A 16,419-nucleotide genomic window follows, 5' to 3' on the forward strand; every position below is an offset into this window, starting at 1 on the left:
GCAGTATTGCAAGTAGGAGAAGACTTCATGCTCCAGGTGTTTTTGTCCTGTACAATTGAGTTGTTAGAAAGAGGCTACAGTACTTTGGGAAAATCTAGCACTGCTGTTATTATCAGTTACATTCACAGCTGGTTTGTAGTAAAATGCAAGACACTCTAGTCTGTGAATAAATATCTTTCTGACTGCACAGGATGATAATTGCTCTGCCAGCACTTTCTTTGGCACCTACTTATCTCAACTGAAATGATTGATAAAAATATTTTTGTACTGATGTTGAACACTTCTAAATTATATAATGATTTTTGTATTATTTCACATTTACTCCAAAGAAAGTTCATGCTAAATTGAGTTTCACTCATGTCAGTATCTTTATTAATCAGAATAGGAGAAGTATGGTGTGTTTCCCACCTTTTTGCACAAGATCGATTTTTACAGCAAGACTTCCTCTTTCTTTTCTTGGAGCGACATGAAGAGTTATGTACGAGGATATCAAGTCACTGACTTCAAACAGAAGACAAATTCACTAAAGTGAAAATGATTGTGATAGTTCTCTAATTTCCCCCACAGTGTATGTAAAACTGACTTTTAAAGTGTTTAGTGGATAATGGATCATGTAAGGTCAGTACTAGCCATAGCTGTTATGGCTATTATTTTCTCCTTTCATGGGAGGGTGCTCAGCAAAATGAGATTGTCACGCTCTTTTTTTTTTGAGAGGACAGCGACAGACAGTTAAAAGCCTCTTCATGTAAGGATGTTATTTCATAAAGACACCAGCACTGGATTATCCTCTTCACTTTAAACTTCTGCCAGCTTGTACAAAGAGATAAAACAAAATAGCCCCAATCCCAGGGGTGGAGAAGTGCTGGCCAGATCTGCCCATGTCCACAGCTTTCATTTTGATTAGTCACATGTGAGGAAAATTCACTTAGGCTGAGAGGTAAATTTAATACCGGTTATGCCCATGCTGTTCATATCACAACCATTTTCACATGATGCCACTTAATTCCCTAAGAAGCAGAAAGGTAAATCGGTGGCTGGCCAGCTAAGGTGTCATAATGCATTAGGACCAGGGCTCGCTGCAGGGGATAATGGTTCTGATTGCTGTTGACTCATGTCTCCACCAACTGCCTCATGTAAAATAAGTGACATTTAAAAGGCATCAAGATGTGGGAAGAGGTGAAAAAAAAAAAAAAAAAGAAGGAAAAGCAGAGTACTAAACTTGCCACTTGAACATAAAGTCCCTTTTTCACCCTAAGTGGTATAAAAATGATAACTCAACATGCCATAGGTGACCTGTGCTGTGCTTTGAACTTACTGTCTTGTGTTTTTAGAGAAAATCTGTAAAATTGCTTCTGGGAACTGCTCCAACATGTTATCATTTATTTCCCATTTAATTTTTTTTTTACTGTTTTTTTTGCCCTTGGATATCAGTCTATTCATCTTTTAAAAAGCTTAAGGCTGAATCAAGTTCGGGAATGGTATACAACAAGAGGCAGCCTAGTCTCTGAAGGCCCATTTAAGTCTATTTTTATAAAAAGAATCAAATTCCAGTTTACAGTAAGCATATGCTTCAGTTGACATCTGTTTCTAAGACTTGGATGCTTTGTTTGCATAACAGGCACCAATAAATGGCCTTGTTTTAAGTCTGCTCACTCAGTTGTATTTGGGTTGTTCAGCTGGGGATTTGAGTTGCAGCTGATCCCCTACCGCTCATAGCAGATATGAAAGGGAAGAAAAAAAAATCTGAGAAACACAGTCTTATTTATTAATGCAGATTTCAGCATTCTCAGTAAACCACTTTCTTTTTGTTAGGTAGCTACTAAATACTTGTTTGTCCAGGTATAGAAGCATTTGAAAGTATAAAATATTAAAGATAATGAAAAGTTTATTTTTTTAATGTCGTCTTTAATAATATTTGTATGGTTCTCAACTGAAAAGCCTGGTGCATGTAATGCTGGGAATTAAGTGGATGATAAGCGTAAGAAATGCATTTGTTATGGTAACATATATTATAGTGATTTTTAAAAATCACTTTTGTTTTCTTTAAGTGTCTATGCCCTACTGATGACACGGTCTAAAATATTTTATAAGCAAAATTTAATTATATCTGCTTTCATGGGAAAGCAAATTCTGGACTTCTCAAGGGAAAATTCAGAAGTGTATGTGTTGCTTCTCTAGCTTGCAGAATAAAAACCTTTCTCTATGAAGTGGTGCATTCTGTGGCAATTATATGATATTTCTCTCATACATTTAACAGTTTAAACATATTTCTATTAAACCTAGGTAATGCCTGTAAAGAGTACAAAAATGTATTAGTAGTATCACAACTCTATAATTACCTTGCTTAATAACTACTGTAGTTTTTAAAAAGCAATATCAGCACTGCTTCCTTGTTAGTATTTTTAACTTCCCCCCTAAATTATTGTAAAGTGTTCTCTAGTAGTGTACAGAATATTATATGTAACATATTTCAAGTGGATTTACTTACCAACTTTTTCTAGTGGTACCAACAGCTGTAGTGTGAAATATATCTACTCCATTTACTCTTATCCATTGCACCCATTTCTTTTTCCCTTTAATTTTTATATATGGTAAAAATTTCATTGAAGAGAGATTTTAGATGACAGGACTGTAATTTTAAAACCAATAGAAGAGGTGTAAGCAATTTGAGCTTAGCTGAAGCATAATCTTAGGTTGTCAAGAAGAAACCCATTCTCCCTATGCTAATCAATCAGTATATCAACCAACCAATCATCTCCTCAGCTTAGCATATATCCTAAGGTTTGATATATCTATTAACTGCCCATCATGCAGCTGGTCTCCAGTTGATGAGATTCCCCCTATCTTGGCATTTGGAGGCAGACAACTGAGCTATCAGAGCCTCAGATAAATACTAAAGTGGAGATTTCAATCCTGTTCCTGATAGCAAAAGACAATCCAGGAATATAGAACATATTTTTAGAAAAGAGCACACAGAGAATTACATTTTCAACAGTTTGTTATATGTGAAAATTGCATATATTTTATGATCCCTTCTTTCTCCACCCCCTCCCTTCCCAGAAGTAGCAGGAAATTACTCTTGTATTGTGACTCAAACTCTTAACAGTAAAATAGAACAACAAGAAAGTGCTAAAATTAGTTTTTAACTGCTAATTACTATAATGGTGTTATACAACTCCTTAAAAAAAGAAGTGGTTTTCCTCATTATTGCAGCATTATTACTCTATTGATGAAGAGCTGTATGAAAATAGTGTATCATAACATGCTTACACCTTAGGGGAAAAGTTTGAATTTCAGAAGATTATACACCTGCCTCTCTATTAATGAAGTCTGAGCTCAAAACTCATTAAGCAAAAACATAATCTAGGTATTGAAGAGTCTACCTGCTAGAATGGAAGTTTTGCATGAGATTTAAGAGTGTTTTGAGGTACAAGAAATACTGTAGAAACTGATGACTTAATGTGTTGGCTTTGCCATTAGTAAAAAACTGCCTCAAAAAATAAAGTGGCCTAGATTGCATTTTGTAAGAGCTTTCTACTCCCTAGGGAGAATCCTAGGGTCAGTCAAGGGCCTGTGGTCACCCTGGAATGTAATATAGGACATAAAGGACAGGTCACCCACTCAAATTGCACTATCAAAAGATGGGACCAAATTTCTGTGCTAGCATGACTGAGCAATTCCTGAAGTTAGAGGATGTGCTCTCTTAATTAAAAATTTGATCAGTTCTCTTCCCTGACCTACCAACAATAAACATAAGCATGTTGTTATGAGGTTAGCTTATAGGCTTTTTCATGCTTTTATTTAATTAAATTGAATGTAATGATTTGCTTTGCTTTTGTTCCTTTTTTCTGAGACTCAGACAACTGGATGTTCTGAAATACATTCTCTCAACATTGAAAAATGACATAAGTACCTAAGCTACATAGCTTAGTCAAAGCACATTGCTCTTGACACTAGAGCACTTCAGAGTCCAAGTGTCAGAGTGTAGAAAAGTAAGTTTTTATACAGCTCTAAATTTTTTTCAGCAGAATTCTTGTAGCACCTATCTGTGTTTTTATGCCTTGTAAAATAAAAATGTGGTCAGTTAGGTCATGGTTTATTACAGTAACATGGAAATATGAAAGTAATCAGGGAAAGTATTTCAGGCTACTTTGAAGACTAAATTCTACTCTTACCACTTTTGTATCCTACTTCACCATAACCCACTGAAACACTGATTTCCTGAGAAGGTTACCCTTGGATTTTTCTCTAATGATCCAGATGATCCAAATTATCTAAAATTATCTAAAGCACTAACGTATATCAATATAATAAAGGCTACTTTGTTTCTCAGAACAACCACACATATTTTAAATCCGTGGCTGGTTCATTAGCTGGGATACACAGGCATAGTACCAGCTGAAGATCTGGCCCATCATATTTAGTGGTCATGAAAAGTTCCAGAACAACAGCTGTGGTTCTTGAAACCCGTTCAGGCAAAACCAGCTTTGAACAATGGTAGTGTAAGTTCTCTTGTGTTGTCCTGTGAATGTATGTCAAGCCTCACCTGGAAGGATCCTGAAATCCTTAGCCTATCAGAAAAAAAAAAAAAGTAAATATTTTCCTTCGATATAGATTTGCCTAACATTTTACAGTCTAAATTCATGTGAAATGTGGATACATAAATAAATGAGAATCTTTGTGCAGCATTCTCACTTACAGAACTCATTACAGTTGTTATTCCATGTGAGAGATGAAAACAAGGTTTAGTGATGTAGGGAGATTTTGGGCACCTGCTGCAAGATGATTGTAACTATGTAGACTTTTGAAAATTGCACACTTAGCACCAGTTGAAATTACCCCAGGAGAAAGAATCAAGACCTCTTCAGTCAGGGACCTGTACTGAACAAATTTATCTAAAAATGTGAAGGATGCATGGTCACCATTTGCCAGTGAAATGCATTTGTCAGTGCCATGAAATTCAGAGTACTAAGATACACTGTTTTGTTAGACAAATGCTGTCCAAAGCCTTCAAATTGAACTGTGCATACAATTATTATTTTCACTTGAACCCAATTTATTTCTCCTGGCTGTACAGAACAGACACTTTTTTAATAGTTTTGTTAACTGTGTAGAATGGTAGAGTTTGATAAAGGAGAAAAATATGAGTCAGAAGCTGCTGGGACCAAAAAGGTGTTGTCTTTGTTTAGTTAATTTGATGGGAAAAAACTGAACAACAAATCACAAACCAAACAAAAGAAATCCAAGCTCTAGACACTACGTCTGAACACAAAATCAGCCAAATAAATTCCGTATCTTATGTATTACATAAGGGTGCATAGGGCAGTTATACAAACTTCCATGTTCTGTATCAGATACTTGAGGAAGATAAGCAGTATTAGTAACCAATGTTAATCTACAGGTTTTTATCTTCTCTACCTGTGATATATCGTTAAACCCCAATACAAACAGCTGAATGAAACCAAACAAACCATGAAACCCCACAGAGAAAAAAAAATACAAATCAACTCCAAAAAAAACCCCAATTAGTTTTCTCACTTCATCTATAGACAAAGTGAAACTAGAATATTGGAACTGACAAAATAGAAATACAAGACTACAGCTGAGATATGGTTGATTGTATCTCTAAGCTATTGCGAATACTGCAAAAAAACATCTATTTAATTGAGCTATCCAACTATTTGCTTGGACCTGGTTCTTTAGAATCTTCCTTTCTATATTTGTTTTTGTGTTTGTGAAACAAATAAATATGTGTGCACTCCAGGTTTATTGTTACATATTTAAATGATGCAGTTCAAATATCATTCACTATCCTTTTTCTATGCTTCTCAGAATGAGTGCTCATTTAAATCAGATATTATGAATACCGGATGACTAATCCTAAATTCAGGTGTACTACCACTCAGGCTAGGCAGATTGCTAGTTGATCATGCTAAGATGCTCCCTTATCCATTATTGGATCTGAAAAAGAGGAGGATTAAGAATTATCTGACTTCTCAGTTAATGTGCAAATCATCTAAAAGCTCAGCTTAGAAAGGTCTTAGAAAGCTGAACAGCACTAAAATAATAATAATGTCTTAAGAATTTTTAATAATATAAATGTGCCATATCACATTTTTAGAGGGAAAATAGAATTCTGTGGTTTCTATCTCACATGGTCTTTCATCTCTCTCTTCCTTTTTTTGTAATTGTGTATGAATGTCCTAGAACTCTACTTCTAATTAAATTTTTTTATTGCAATTAGAAGTTGTCACTTGGGACAAACCCACATTGTTGGAATTTAATAACAATTATATTACTTTCAGGCAATTTAGTAGAAAGTAATTTGATAAATATCTTCAGAAATGAGCATTAATCTATTTACTTTTAACAAAGCAGAAGGCAGGGAAGGAAAAATATATCTTGGGAAATGTATTTGTATAATGGATCTATGATCTTTGCAGGGTTTTTTTCTGTAATACATATTTCTAGTATCTTTCTCTGCTCTTGGTTATGGTGAAAAAAACCATTCATTGAAAAGATTGAAACACTGTTTTTCTGTATTTTCAAGGGACAGGAGAGTCTGTGAACCAGAAGGCATCTCTTAATGTTCCCTCTTTGCATTTTTAGGCTAGTTCTGCTGTTTGCTCTAGTAATATTTGTTTTAGCATTTCTATCACTCCAATATGTATACTTGCCTTTCAAAATCTGTGAAAAGTATTTAAAAAGAAAAGAGAAAATGCTAGTATTTCAAAACCCTATTATAATGCATTTTCAAATATGTCAGACACATCTTTGTTAAAATTAAACCAAGGATTGGTTTTGAGCGAATAGCCCTATATCCTTACAGATGCTGTGGATGGATGCATCTAAGCTGCTTATTATATTGATGGGTTTTGCTGCTCTGCAGCAAATGAAAACAGGCAGCTGCTTCCTCCATCAAAGCAAAAAGCAGCCTGAGTTTTTATTAAACGAGTGTTCATTTCTTCTATTGCCAAAATTCTTACACAAAACAAAAGAGCAGTTTTAGCACATTATTGCTTAACTAGACATGAACAACTGACAGCAAGTGATAAGCCTGTCTGCTTTTCACAACTGGTAATCATTTTTGGAATAGATGTTTTAATATAGTTGAATATAAAATTTTGTAATTTACATCTACAATGGTACATAAATTTATAGATCCAGTTTTTTGCAGGAGAATGAAGGCTATAATCACAAAAGGTTTGTTCCAGTGTTGTTTAATTTTTAATAACTATTTGAAAACTAGGTACCCCCCCACCCCCCAACACAAATTCATTCATTTGAAAAAGATGTTAAAGACAATCATACCAGTAGATTTGTACAGTTGGCCAATTTTTCTTATGGAAGGGATATGCATACATTTTGACTTTGACTTGTTACTGTATTTCCACATCAGTTCCACTGAGCTTAAGTTTGTGCTCTAAAAGACATTTGCAGATTGCAGACCATCATGTTTCCCTCCTAGTTGTGAACAATAATAAGAGTGAAAGTGTGAGATACAGTGCTGAGGCCATTTTGCCTAGGCTGAAGATCTCAGCCAGTGCTTATACATATTTTCCAATGATCTGAATATCATGAATTCTGCTTTAGATTGGATGGGAGACAAGAGTTTCTACAAAATGTATGTGCATAGGCAAAAAAATGTTTCTCTTTATATTCTCTTCTATTTTTTTCTGGTGTTCTTGTACCTTTTCAAACTCACTTATAGCATTCCTGCTGTGGAAAAGTAAGCTAGCCATTCTCCCTGCCTCAAATTACTCCTCTTCACTGGACTTAAAAGATGGTTTGCCATCTGCAAAAGCCAGGTGCAGTAAGGCACAGATATAAGGTGCTACTGTAAAGGCTATTAAATAATTTTCTTTTTTCACACTGTGTGCATTTATTGCTGAAGTTACTCACTTGTAAATACTCTTGGGGTAAATTTCAGAATGGAAAGCCTCAGATTAGACAACTGGACTTTCAAAATATGTTAGCTGTTACAGACACTGGCATTTGAGATGGTCAAATATCCAGAGGGACACAGTACTTGATACTGTCCTTTTGAATATCTGCTCTCAAATTCATTGTTGTAGTAAATAATTTTAGAGTTCCAGGCACACCATCTGCAACTAACTTGCAATGATGACCCTTTTTTTGTCTGTATCTGCTGTAGATGGGTGTAAACTTAAGAATTTGTATACTGAAAACAGAGTGAAACAAGGATTTTCTTCAGTGAGGTTTTTTCATTTTAGCAATTTTCTCCATTTCTTCATTTTACTAAAGTGGCCAGGTTTGTCTTTGGATTATTATGGAAGTTACTTTCTACAGAATATTTTCACTTCTATATGCATGCATTTTATGGTACCTAAAAATTAGTACTTTTAGTATTAGTGTCTTATTATGCGTGTTTACATTTTTAAATTCAATAATACACTTTGGGTGGGATCTTAGGTAGCAGGGATCACCGATTATCCTTTCATCTGTGTCCCATTTTGTGTGCTGTGTGAATAAGGGAATGAAAATAAAATCTTTTCTTCTTGACTATACTGAGCAACATCTTTTAATGGTAAAATTATATTGAAAAGGGGCTTGAGGTATGGAGTTTGAAGAAAGTTTAGAGCTAGAAGTATTTTTGAGAGCTATCTGTGCCAACTAACTACAGCAGTGCAATTATTTGCAGGTAATCTTTACTCAAGCAATTACTCAAATTAGAACACCTATGTTATAGGTTACTACCAAGGTGTGTTTGGCATACACTGTGCATCCCCTTGGTATCTAGTCTTAATTGTGCTATTCGTAATTTCATGTTTTAAATTTTTAATTTCATATTTTTGACTTGGAAGTGAAGTTTACTGCTTCACTGACAGAAGGGCTCATAATATTGATTAGAGCTTAATTTTGAAATTCTTTGCTGAGTACTGTGCTGTTGAACCTTGATTTTGATCTGCTTTCTTACTTCTCCAGGACCTTGAGCAGATGTATTGTGCTTCTTGCTGTGCATGGTGATGGTGACCCATAGAAAAACTAACCAGGATAAAATTACCGAACTTACCTTCCCATGTGACTTGAATACAGTCGCACAGTCAGTAGAAAATAAGGTTTGATACTGTAAAATTAGGGTTGTGATAATGGTACAATGCTCCAAGAATGGAAGAACCTAATTTTAAAATCCTAGAATTCCTTATGTTATATTCCCAGAATAGCTTTTTCCAGTAAATACCTTCGTTTTGGGGATTTTCCATCTTCTCTACAGTCTTTTAGCAGAGGTGATGGGGAATAATTGCCTGTCCGGACAGGCCATTAATTTAACACCTCTCCACAGTCTATTGAGTGCTAAAGATTTTTCTGCTCTCCACTAACTGTCTGTCTTGGTACAGAGGGAAAAAAAGTACCTTACTTAGGGTCAGAAAACAGTTAATCATTGCTCAGTGCAGTTGTTGGTACGACTTTTGAAACATTATTCATCGCTTTGCCCAAAAATGGGGTTTTTTCCCTCTCACTTTGATGATTGTTAAAGCAAATAAGGTGATTTCATGTAGTCAATAATCAGGATATACTAGAAAAAAAGATCTTTTTGAGTATATTCATATGGGGAAAAATAATTACTTTTCAAATTTGAATTGTCTTTGGTTTTGAGGGTTAAGATAGAATTTATACAAAATTTACTTGAAACCTTAAATGAATAGAACACATCTCATAGTTTAATACTACAGTTTAAAGACAAAATTTGAATGTTGAGATCAGATGTCTGTACATATGGCTGTGAGAAGTGCAAGGGAAATGTGAAAATACTTTCAATTTGGCTTAGCTTTGAGAGTAACTTCCTAATCTGCTAGCACGAGTTAAGCAGTTGTAGGACAGCTTTATACCTCCTCCTCAGAGCTCCCAGGGACAGCTCACCTGTCACCTTCACTTGCCCCTGTGTTTTCTGTGTGTAGTGGTGACAGACAGTGGAGCAGAGTTCCACTAATCTTGCACTATCCCAGTTTTCAGTAGCTACCGTGACTTCTTGGTAACTGTGGAGCACTGCTGAGACATAATAGCTCCGATAATCAGATGTCTTTTTTAAAAATACACATCACAAAATTATTTTCTATTTACATTATGTCCTTTAAGAACTTCACATCAGATCTCAATATTTACTATCCAAAGGTTGACAGCATTCTTTAAAATATGTGGTAAAAAGCAACAGGAGGAGAGAAACTCTTTTATTTATTTATTTATTTTTAAATACTGGATAATTAATTTCTGGTAGATAATTTCCTGTACTATCAGAGTATTCAGCATTTTTAGATTTGTTGCAGAAGAAGTACAGGCTTTGCATAGCTTTGGACTAGTGCTCCAGCTGATCATTAAAACACACCACCCTTAGAAGCCTGTCTACATGTGGCTTGAACGTTGCTTTAAGAAACTGTTGTGCCGTGCCATGACTAGTGTGGAAAGACCTGACACTTTCCAGTAGCAAGCACTATGAAAGTGATAAAACCAACTGAAGTTATGTTTCTTTCTATTATTAAGATTTTATTTTTTTTATTGTTTTTCCTCTGTAGGAAGGGCTTGGGTACCTTTCTTTGGTTACATCATACCTCATGGTGTAAGGATGGCTTGAGTTATTTTTCTTGGCCTTCCTATCATTTCATTCTGTGTTTCTAAGTAACTTAATACATCTCTGTCTCTTACTTTGGTTCCCAATGTACAAACTTGGGACTGTAGAAATTCATGATATCATCAAGTTCTTGTGAGGTAGACTCCACTTCTGTGATGGCATTTTACGATATGGTGACAAGTGCTGTAGAAATGCCTGTATTTCATATGGCTGTGATGCATTTGTAGCATTTCTCTATTCACCATCGTACAATTCAATGATATTTTTCTACTCCTTTTACTGTAATAAGTATCATAAATCTGTCTGGAAGTAGACATCGTCTTTCTTATAGCATTTGTAGTGAGAATTGTGCTCCATCCTAGTGGTGAAACAATACTTCAAGAGCTGAAATGTGGGTAGGCATGAACTCACTCTGTCTTCAGACACGTGCATTCTTGAGCATCCTTTGAACACCAGTGCAACTTAATATTTTCATATGCTTCAATAGTGATTACAATGCTTTCTGGCAATTATTCTCTGTTTCCAAGTTGTAGTTATCAAGGTGATAAAGAGTTTTAAAACCTCCATTAAATGTCACAAAATATTTATTTTTGCAAAAAGAAACTATTGTTTCTGTCTTTTATCATACAGTGAGATTTTTTAGCCTCCCCCAGACCCTCTGTCTAGGATTTGTAGAATATTTATAGCCTCCTAAGTACAAGCACCATTTGGGGGTCTTTTGATATTCTTTTGCCTATCCATCTGTAAATAGCTTGCTATCATGTAGGTAATTGTACATGTAAATAGGTAGCATCCAATGAAGTGTATTTATAATCAAATTTAGAAATCAAAATGAGAATAATTTTAAATATGAAAGAATTATTTTAAGTGTGTTCATAGGAAAGTTAATCCATATCCATATGTATGTGTTTTCAAGAAATAAATTATGCTTTTCACAACATAGTAGTAGCTTTTAATTTATAGGAATTCTGCATTTCTGTATTACAGCTGTATGTTTTCTAACAGAAGCAAAACTATCTTCCTTATACTTGCAACTTCAAAATGTAGGTCATTGTGTTGGTGAATGTAGGTCAGAGTGAGGAGGAAGAAGACAGAATGAAAACTCCTCCACATGTATCTTTAAGCTTATCCCTGTTTTGAGGGTAAAGAGGCTTACCTACCTGTTCAGGCACGAGAAGCTTTTCCTTTTGCTAAAATTAACACAGGTCTTCTGGCTTCTTGGCTTAGCTGGGAGCACTGTGCTTCCACACTTGAGACTTGTTCATGAATGACCTTCTGACTCTTGCTTCTTTAGCTTCCAGATGCTTATACCATTGCTGAGGTGATCCTTCCCTGTGGGGGAAGGCAGCAGGAAGAAGAGCTGTGTGCATTGCTGGCATCTGCCTAAAGAGCATTGTCGTTGCAAAGGTGTTTCACCCTTCTCTCAGCACAGAGCTATCTGATACACCTGCAGTTCCAGCCAGTATCAACACTGTAATGGTAGCAGGGGAAGGAATGATGACCCCTCAGAAAAGATTCAGTGACACCATTCAAAGTGTCCTCTCAATAATAACTGCAGAAAAGTGAGACACATTAGACTGAGGGCACTGAGAAGTCAGATATTGAAGGATCTTTGCTACAACTGACTAGCATTTTAAAAATTCACTTAGGCTAGAAGTTTTCTATAAAAGGATTTCTGTTTCTTATATTTGTGCGTGTGAGGATTTTTTTAATGTCTGTAAGTACTATAATGGTGTTAAATTAGCTGTGTGTCTACTAAATATTAAAAAAACTTTTCTTGCTTGAGTATACACCAGTCACTGCAAATGGAAACATTCTTTATGTTATACACTAAAATATTTAAACAGTTATTATATTTATTGCAAAATCTGTCATTTTAGCATGTTTCAATGCTCAAAAGCATTGAAATGCTCAAAGGGAGATGAAAATCCCTATACAGTTCTTAGTGTATGTTTCACTAAAGAATGGGTAGTCTTGTGTGAATATTTTATTTTAACCCTTAGCAAGTCTAAGCAAAACAGCACATTCAAAAACACCTGATCAAACTGAACTGTCATAAACAGGACAAATGCAAGTATTGCATTAGTAGTTTTGTCATACATATGTGTCTTCAGTCTGCTTTTTCCCCCTTAAAAATCTTTGTAATACAAAAGTTATACGCAAAGTGTTGGACAATTCCTGCCTTGGCTTTTGCTTGATCTGCATGCAGTCAAGTAATTATTAAATATTTATTATTTCTCACTAGGAGTAAGGGTAGTTTGGAACACTTACTGGATGGAATGGTCAGGCTTTAAGTGATTTAAAGGATGATAGTTTTTCTCCTAAACTTCTGGTTCTGTTAAAAATGTAGTGATGTTTTAGCCTTGAGAACAAAAAAATGGTAAAAATGGTCTAAAGGATAGACATACATAGTAAGCTGCATGGAATTCAACTTACTTGTCTAGAAATATATTAAAGATGCTCTATATGTCAAATAAGTGTATTGGAACTGATGAAATGTCTGTAGTTCATAAAACGAAGTTTGTGTCTCAATTCTTAATGTCATATGTTGGTGGGGGGGGAGTTGACTCTGGATTTTACCTACACAAAAACATGGTTTTTCATTGCTAAGCAACCACAGATGAAAAACACATACAACCATAATTCAGCTGCATACATCTTTGACTCTTCCTCCTTTAACTTTGGGAACCTCTGAGACATAAGTTCCTGAGTATGTTTTCCTCAGGCCCCCTTCATCAATGAAGTCTGGTGTCTGCAGGACAGCATGCAAGGCACACGGGAGGTGTGCTGTCCTCTCCATAGGCCACAGCACTTCAGTTGGATATTCCAGTCAGGTGGGAAACTGGTCTGGCTAAACAGCTACTTTCATGAGAGACTTCATGGAATCCTCCTTTTGAAGGAATAATTTTACATGGCAGCCTCCAAATAGTTGTCAATGTTGATGATGACAAGTGTAAGTTTCATAATGGAAGCTAATAAATTCATTAATACAGATTAGGTGAAGAAAGAGTGATTGCTTCTGGCTATTTCTGTAGGACAACTAGGGGAATTAAAATCAAAATGGCAGGGAAGCAAGTATAAAATGAGAGAGGAGGTGTTTCTTTGTACAGCAGGATGAAACTGTTCACCAGGTGTTTCCTGGTGCAGCTCTGGAAAGTTTACCACAGAACAAACAGAAAAATCCTTCAGTGCATATTAAGAGGAACTTACCACTTCTGTTTCCTCTTCTCCTTCTGAACTTCTTGAGCCACATCCGGAAATCACACTTTTATTGCCCTACTCCTGGATTTGTCCTTAGCATGTGCTGCTGGTCAGTCCCCCTTATAGTCAGACTGATACCTGACCTAACAAAGCTAAGAGAAAAGGAGCTAAATAAAAAGGAACTGGGAAGAAATTGAGTGACTGTAGGATGATGATGATGATGATGATGTAGCTAATGAAAAACCAGAGGGCTCCTGTGCCCTAGAGGGCTACAGGACAAAGTTGGCCTTGTATCTGGCCTGGTGAAAACAGGTTGATGTCCATGTGAATGCCCAAGTGAATTAAATTTTCTGTTTTAAAGTCTGGAGTATTGCATATATATGTGTAGATATATGTGTAGATATATGTGTATGTTTATGTGTGTGTGCATGTATCTATAAATTTTTGATCATTAGTTGTGATGAAATCTTTGAAATACTCAATTGCAATGCTTAAATCCTAGGTCTTCTTTTTCTTTATTCCATGTTATTATGGCAAATATAGAAAATAAAACAGTTGGTAGAGGTCTGAAAATCATAATATACATTCAAATATTATTTTAGACCAGAAAAAAATCTGTTCTAAGAAGGTGAATATCTTTGTTTTATAGGTCTCTGGCCATCTGAAGAAGTGCTGGCTTACTACTGCCTAAAGCATAATGAAATATTCAGGTACAGAGTTAAACATAAAAACATATTTTCCAAACTCTTAGTTTTATTGTATCTGCATGGTAAAGATTGCTATGATTTAAGGCTTCAGATTAAATTTAAAATGTTCAAGGTGAAAGCATGTTGCTCTTAACAAAGAATTCTGAGCTGCCTTTGGGTACTAATATTGCACAGCAAGCTTTCTGCTATATGTCAAAGACTTTTGATTTCCACTCAAGGCATTTTATTTCACTTTGATTTTTGGGAAACAAAAGTGAAGTTCCAATCGATCAGTGCTGATTGTGAAGGTCAGGAAAAATAAGATATTCTTTAAACTGACATCTGTTGCAAAAGCAAGCAAAATATTATCTGATGAAATACATAAAAATCACTGCATATAGTAGGAAGAATTTGCACCTGTATTTAAGTGTTGTGAAACAGTTTTGAAACATCCTTCACCTTTATTCAAAACTTGTAGGAGACAGCTATCAAGGCTCCAATAGGAGCATCTAAATATCAAATCCATCTTGCATCCAATTTCTTTCCCCCTGAGTATACTGAGATTTGCACTTGCAAATCCTTGAAGTTTCATTGTCTGGAGGATGAATAGGGTGCAAAAAAGCTATTACAACTATGCATTTGGAGGCATAAATTGTGTTCTGTGTGAGGGTATAAGACAAATACCAAGTAAACAAGCTTGGAGTATACAAAATCCCAGTCTGTGTAAATATGGTGTTGGGTAAAATCAGGAAACCCAAACTGTAAGTCCCTGTCCCTTATACCAAACAAGCAACTTGCTTAGACTCCTATCTGTAATCAAAGACCTGGCACCAAAGTGTGACCTGGTCCATGGAGCTTAATTCCTACTCCATCCATCACCTGAACAAAGTGCATGCCATTAGGGGAGGCAGCTCACATGCCTGATCTGGCAGCTGCTGCTCCTTCCTCTCAGGTTGGTTATGTGCCTTCTGCTGCTGTAGTGATGTCCCTGTAGCACTTTGCTGTCTGGTCCCATGCTTGTATGCTCTGCTTCTTCTCCAGAGCTCCTCACAGCAAACCTCCTGGGCCGCTCACTCAGAGGGTATTTTCCTAGTTTGGGTATTCAAACCACAGTATTCAGAGACAACGATCAGTCAATCTTCAATGGAGTAAATGGGCAGTTTCACATCCTCATTTCTCAGGATTTTACCCTTCTTACAGTCCTTGCAGAGTAGAGTTTCTTACGTTAATTCTCATTTATAAATGATTACTATATATTGCCTGAGAGACAGATACAACTTTTAAAACTTGCTAGTAAGGGAACTTTGCATTGAAATAAATTTCATACACATAAATATTTATGTATATGTGTATGCTCATATACTATGTACATAGAAATTTGGTTCAAAATGCATAAAAACCTCACACTGGATAGATACTTTCTATGTTTATTTCAGCAAGAATGATTCTTACAAAGGAGTAAGTGCCTTGTAAGTCTTATATATAACCATATGTATATAGTTTTAATATAAAATACATTTGGCTTAGAAAAACTAAAACTTATTTGAGGAAGAACCTATAATCATTCTGTTTAAAAATCCAAATTGCAAATTTCCCATATTTGTTTTATATTCTTACTGGGTTAATATACAGCTTGTTCCTCCAAACTATATCTTTCTTCTGTCTCATTTTGATTAAATAGGACAACTAGACTTTTTTCAAATAAAATTTGTGGTTTCTAAGAAAAATAAATCTAACCTGTCCAGACAGTGAGCATTATTATATAGTCATACAGCCTAGTCCGCTTGCCTCAGTGAACAAAATATCAGCAGCTGTATACTGATACTGATATGGCATCTTAGATGCTCTTCCTAAATATCAGTGTTGAGTGAGTAGGGAGGTGACCTTTTCAGATAAAAGTAAATTTTTCAGATGTTAATATTTTAGGGGAGAAGGAAAGATGCA

General features: G+C 35.5%; 1 protein-coding gene across 2 annotated transcripts in view; it reads left to right on the forward strand.

Annotated features, from left to right (window-relative positions):
- The window catches only part of CAMKMT (calmodulin-lysine N-methyltransferase), a 214,504-nt gene that overhangs the window by 155,858 nt on the left and 42,227 nt on the right, over positions 1 to 16,419 (forward strand). For both annotated transcript variants that reach the window (XM_015621362.3, XM_015621361.3), the window contains exon 4: positions 14,439 to 14,499. In XM_015621362.3, the coding sequence (XP_015476848.1) occupies positions 14,439 to 14,499 (61 nt within the window). The remainder of the gene's footprint in view (positions 1 to 14,438; positions 14,500 to 16,419) is intronic.

The sequence above is a fragment of the Parus major genome, chromosome 3 (genome assembly GCF_001522545.3).
Source record: "Parus major isolate Abel chromosome 3, Parus_major1.1, whole genome shotgun sequence".
In the NCBI taxonomy this organism is placed as follows: Eukaryota; Metazoa; Chordata; class Aves; order Passeriformes; family Paridae; genus Parus; species Parus major.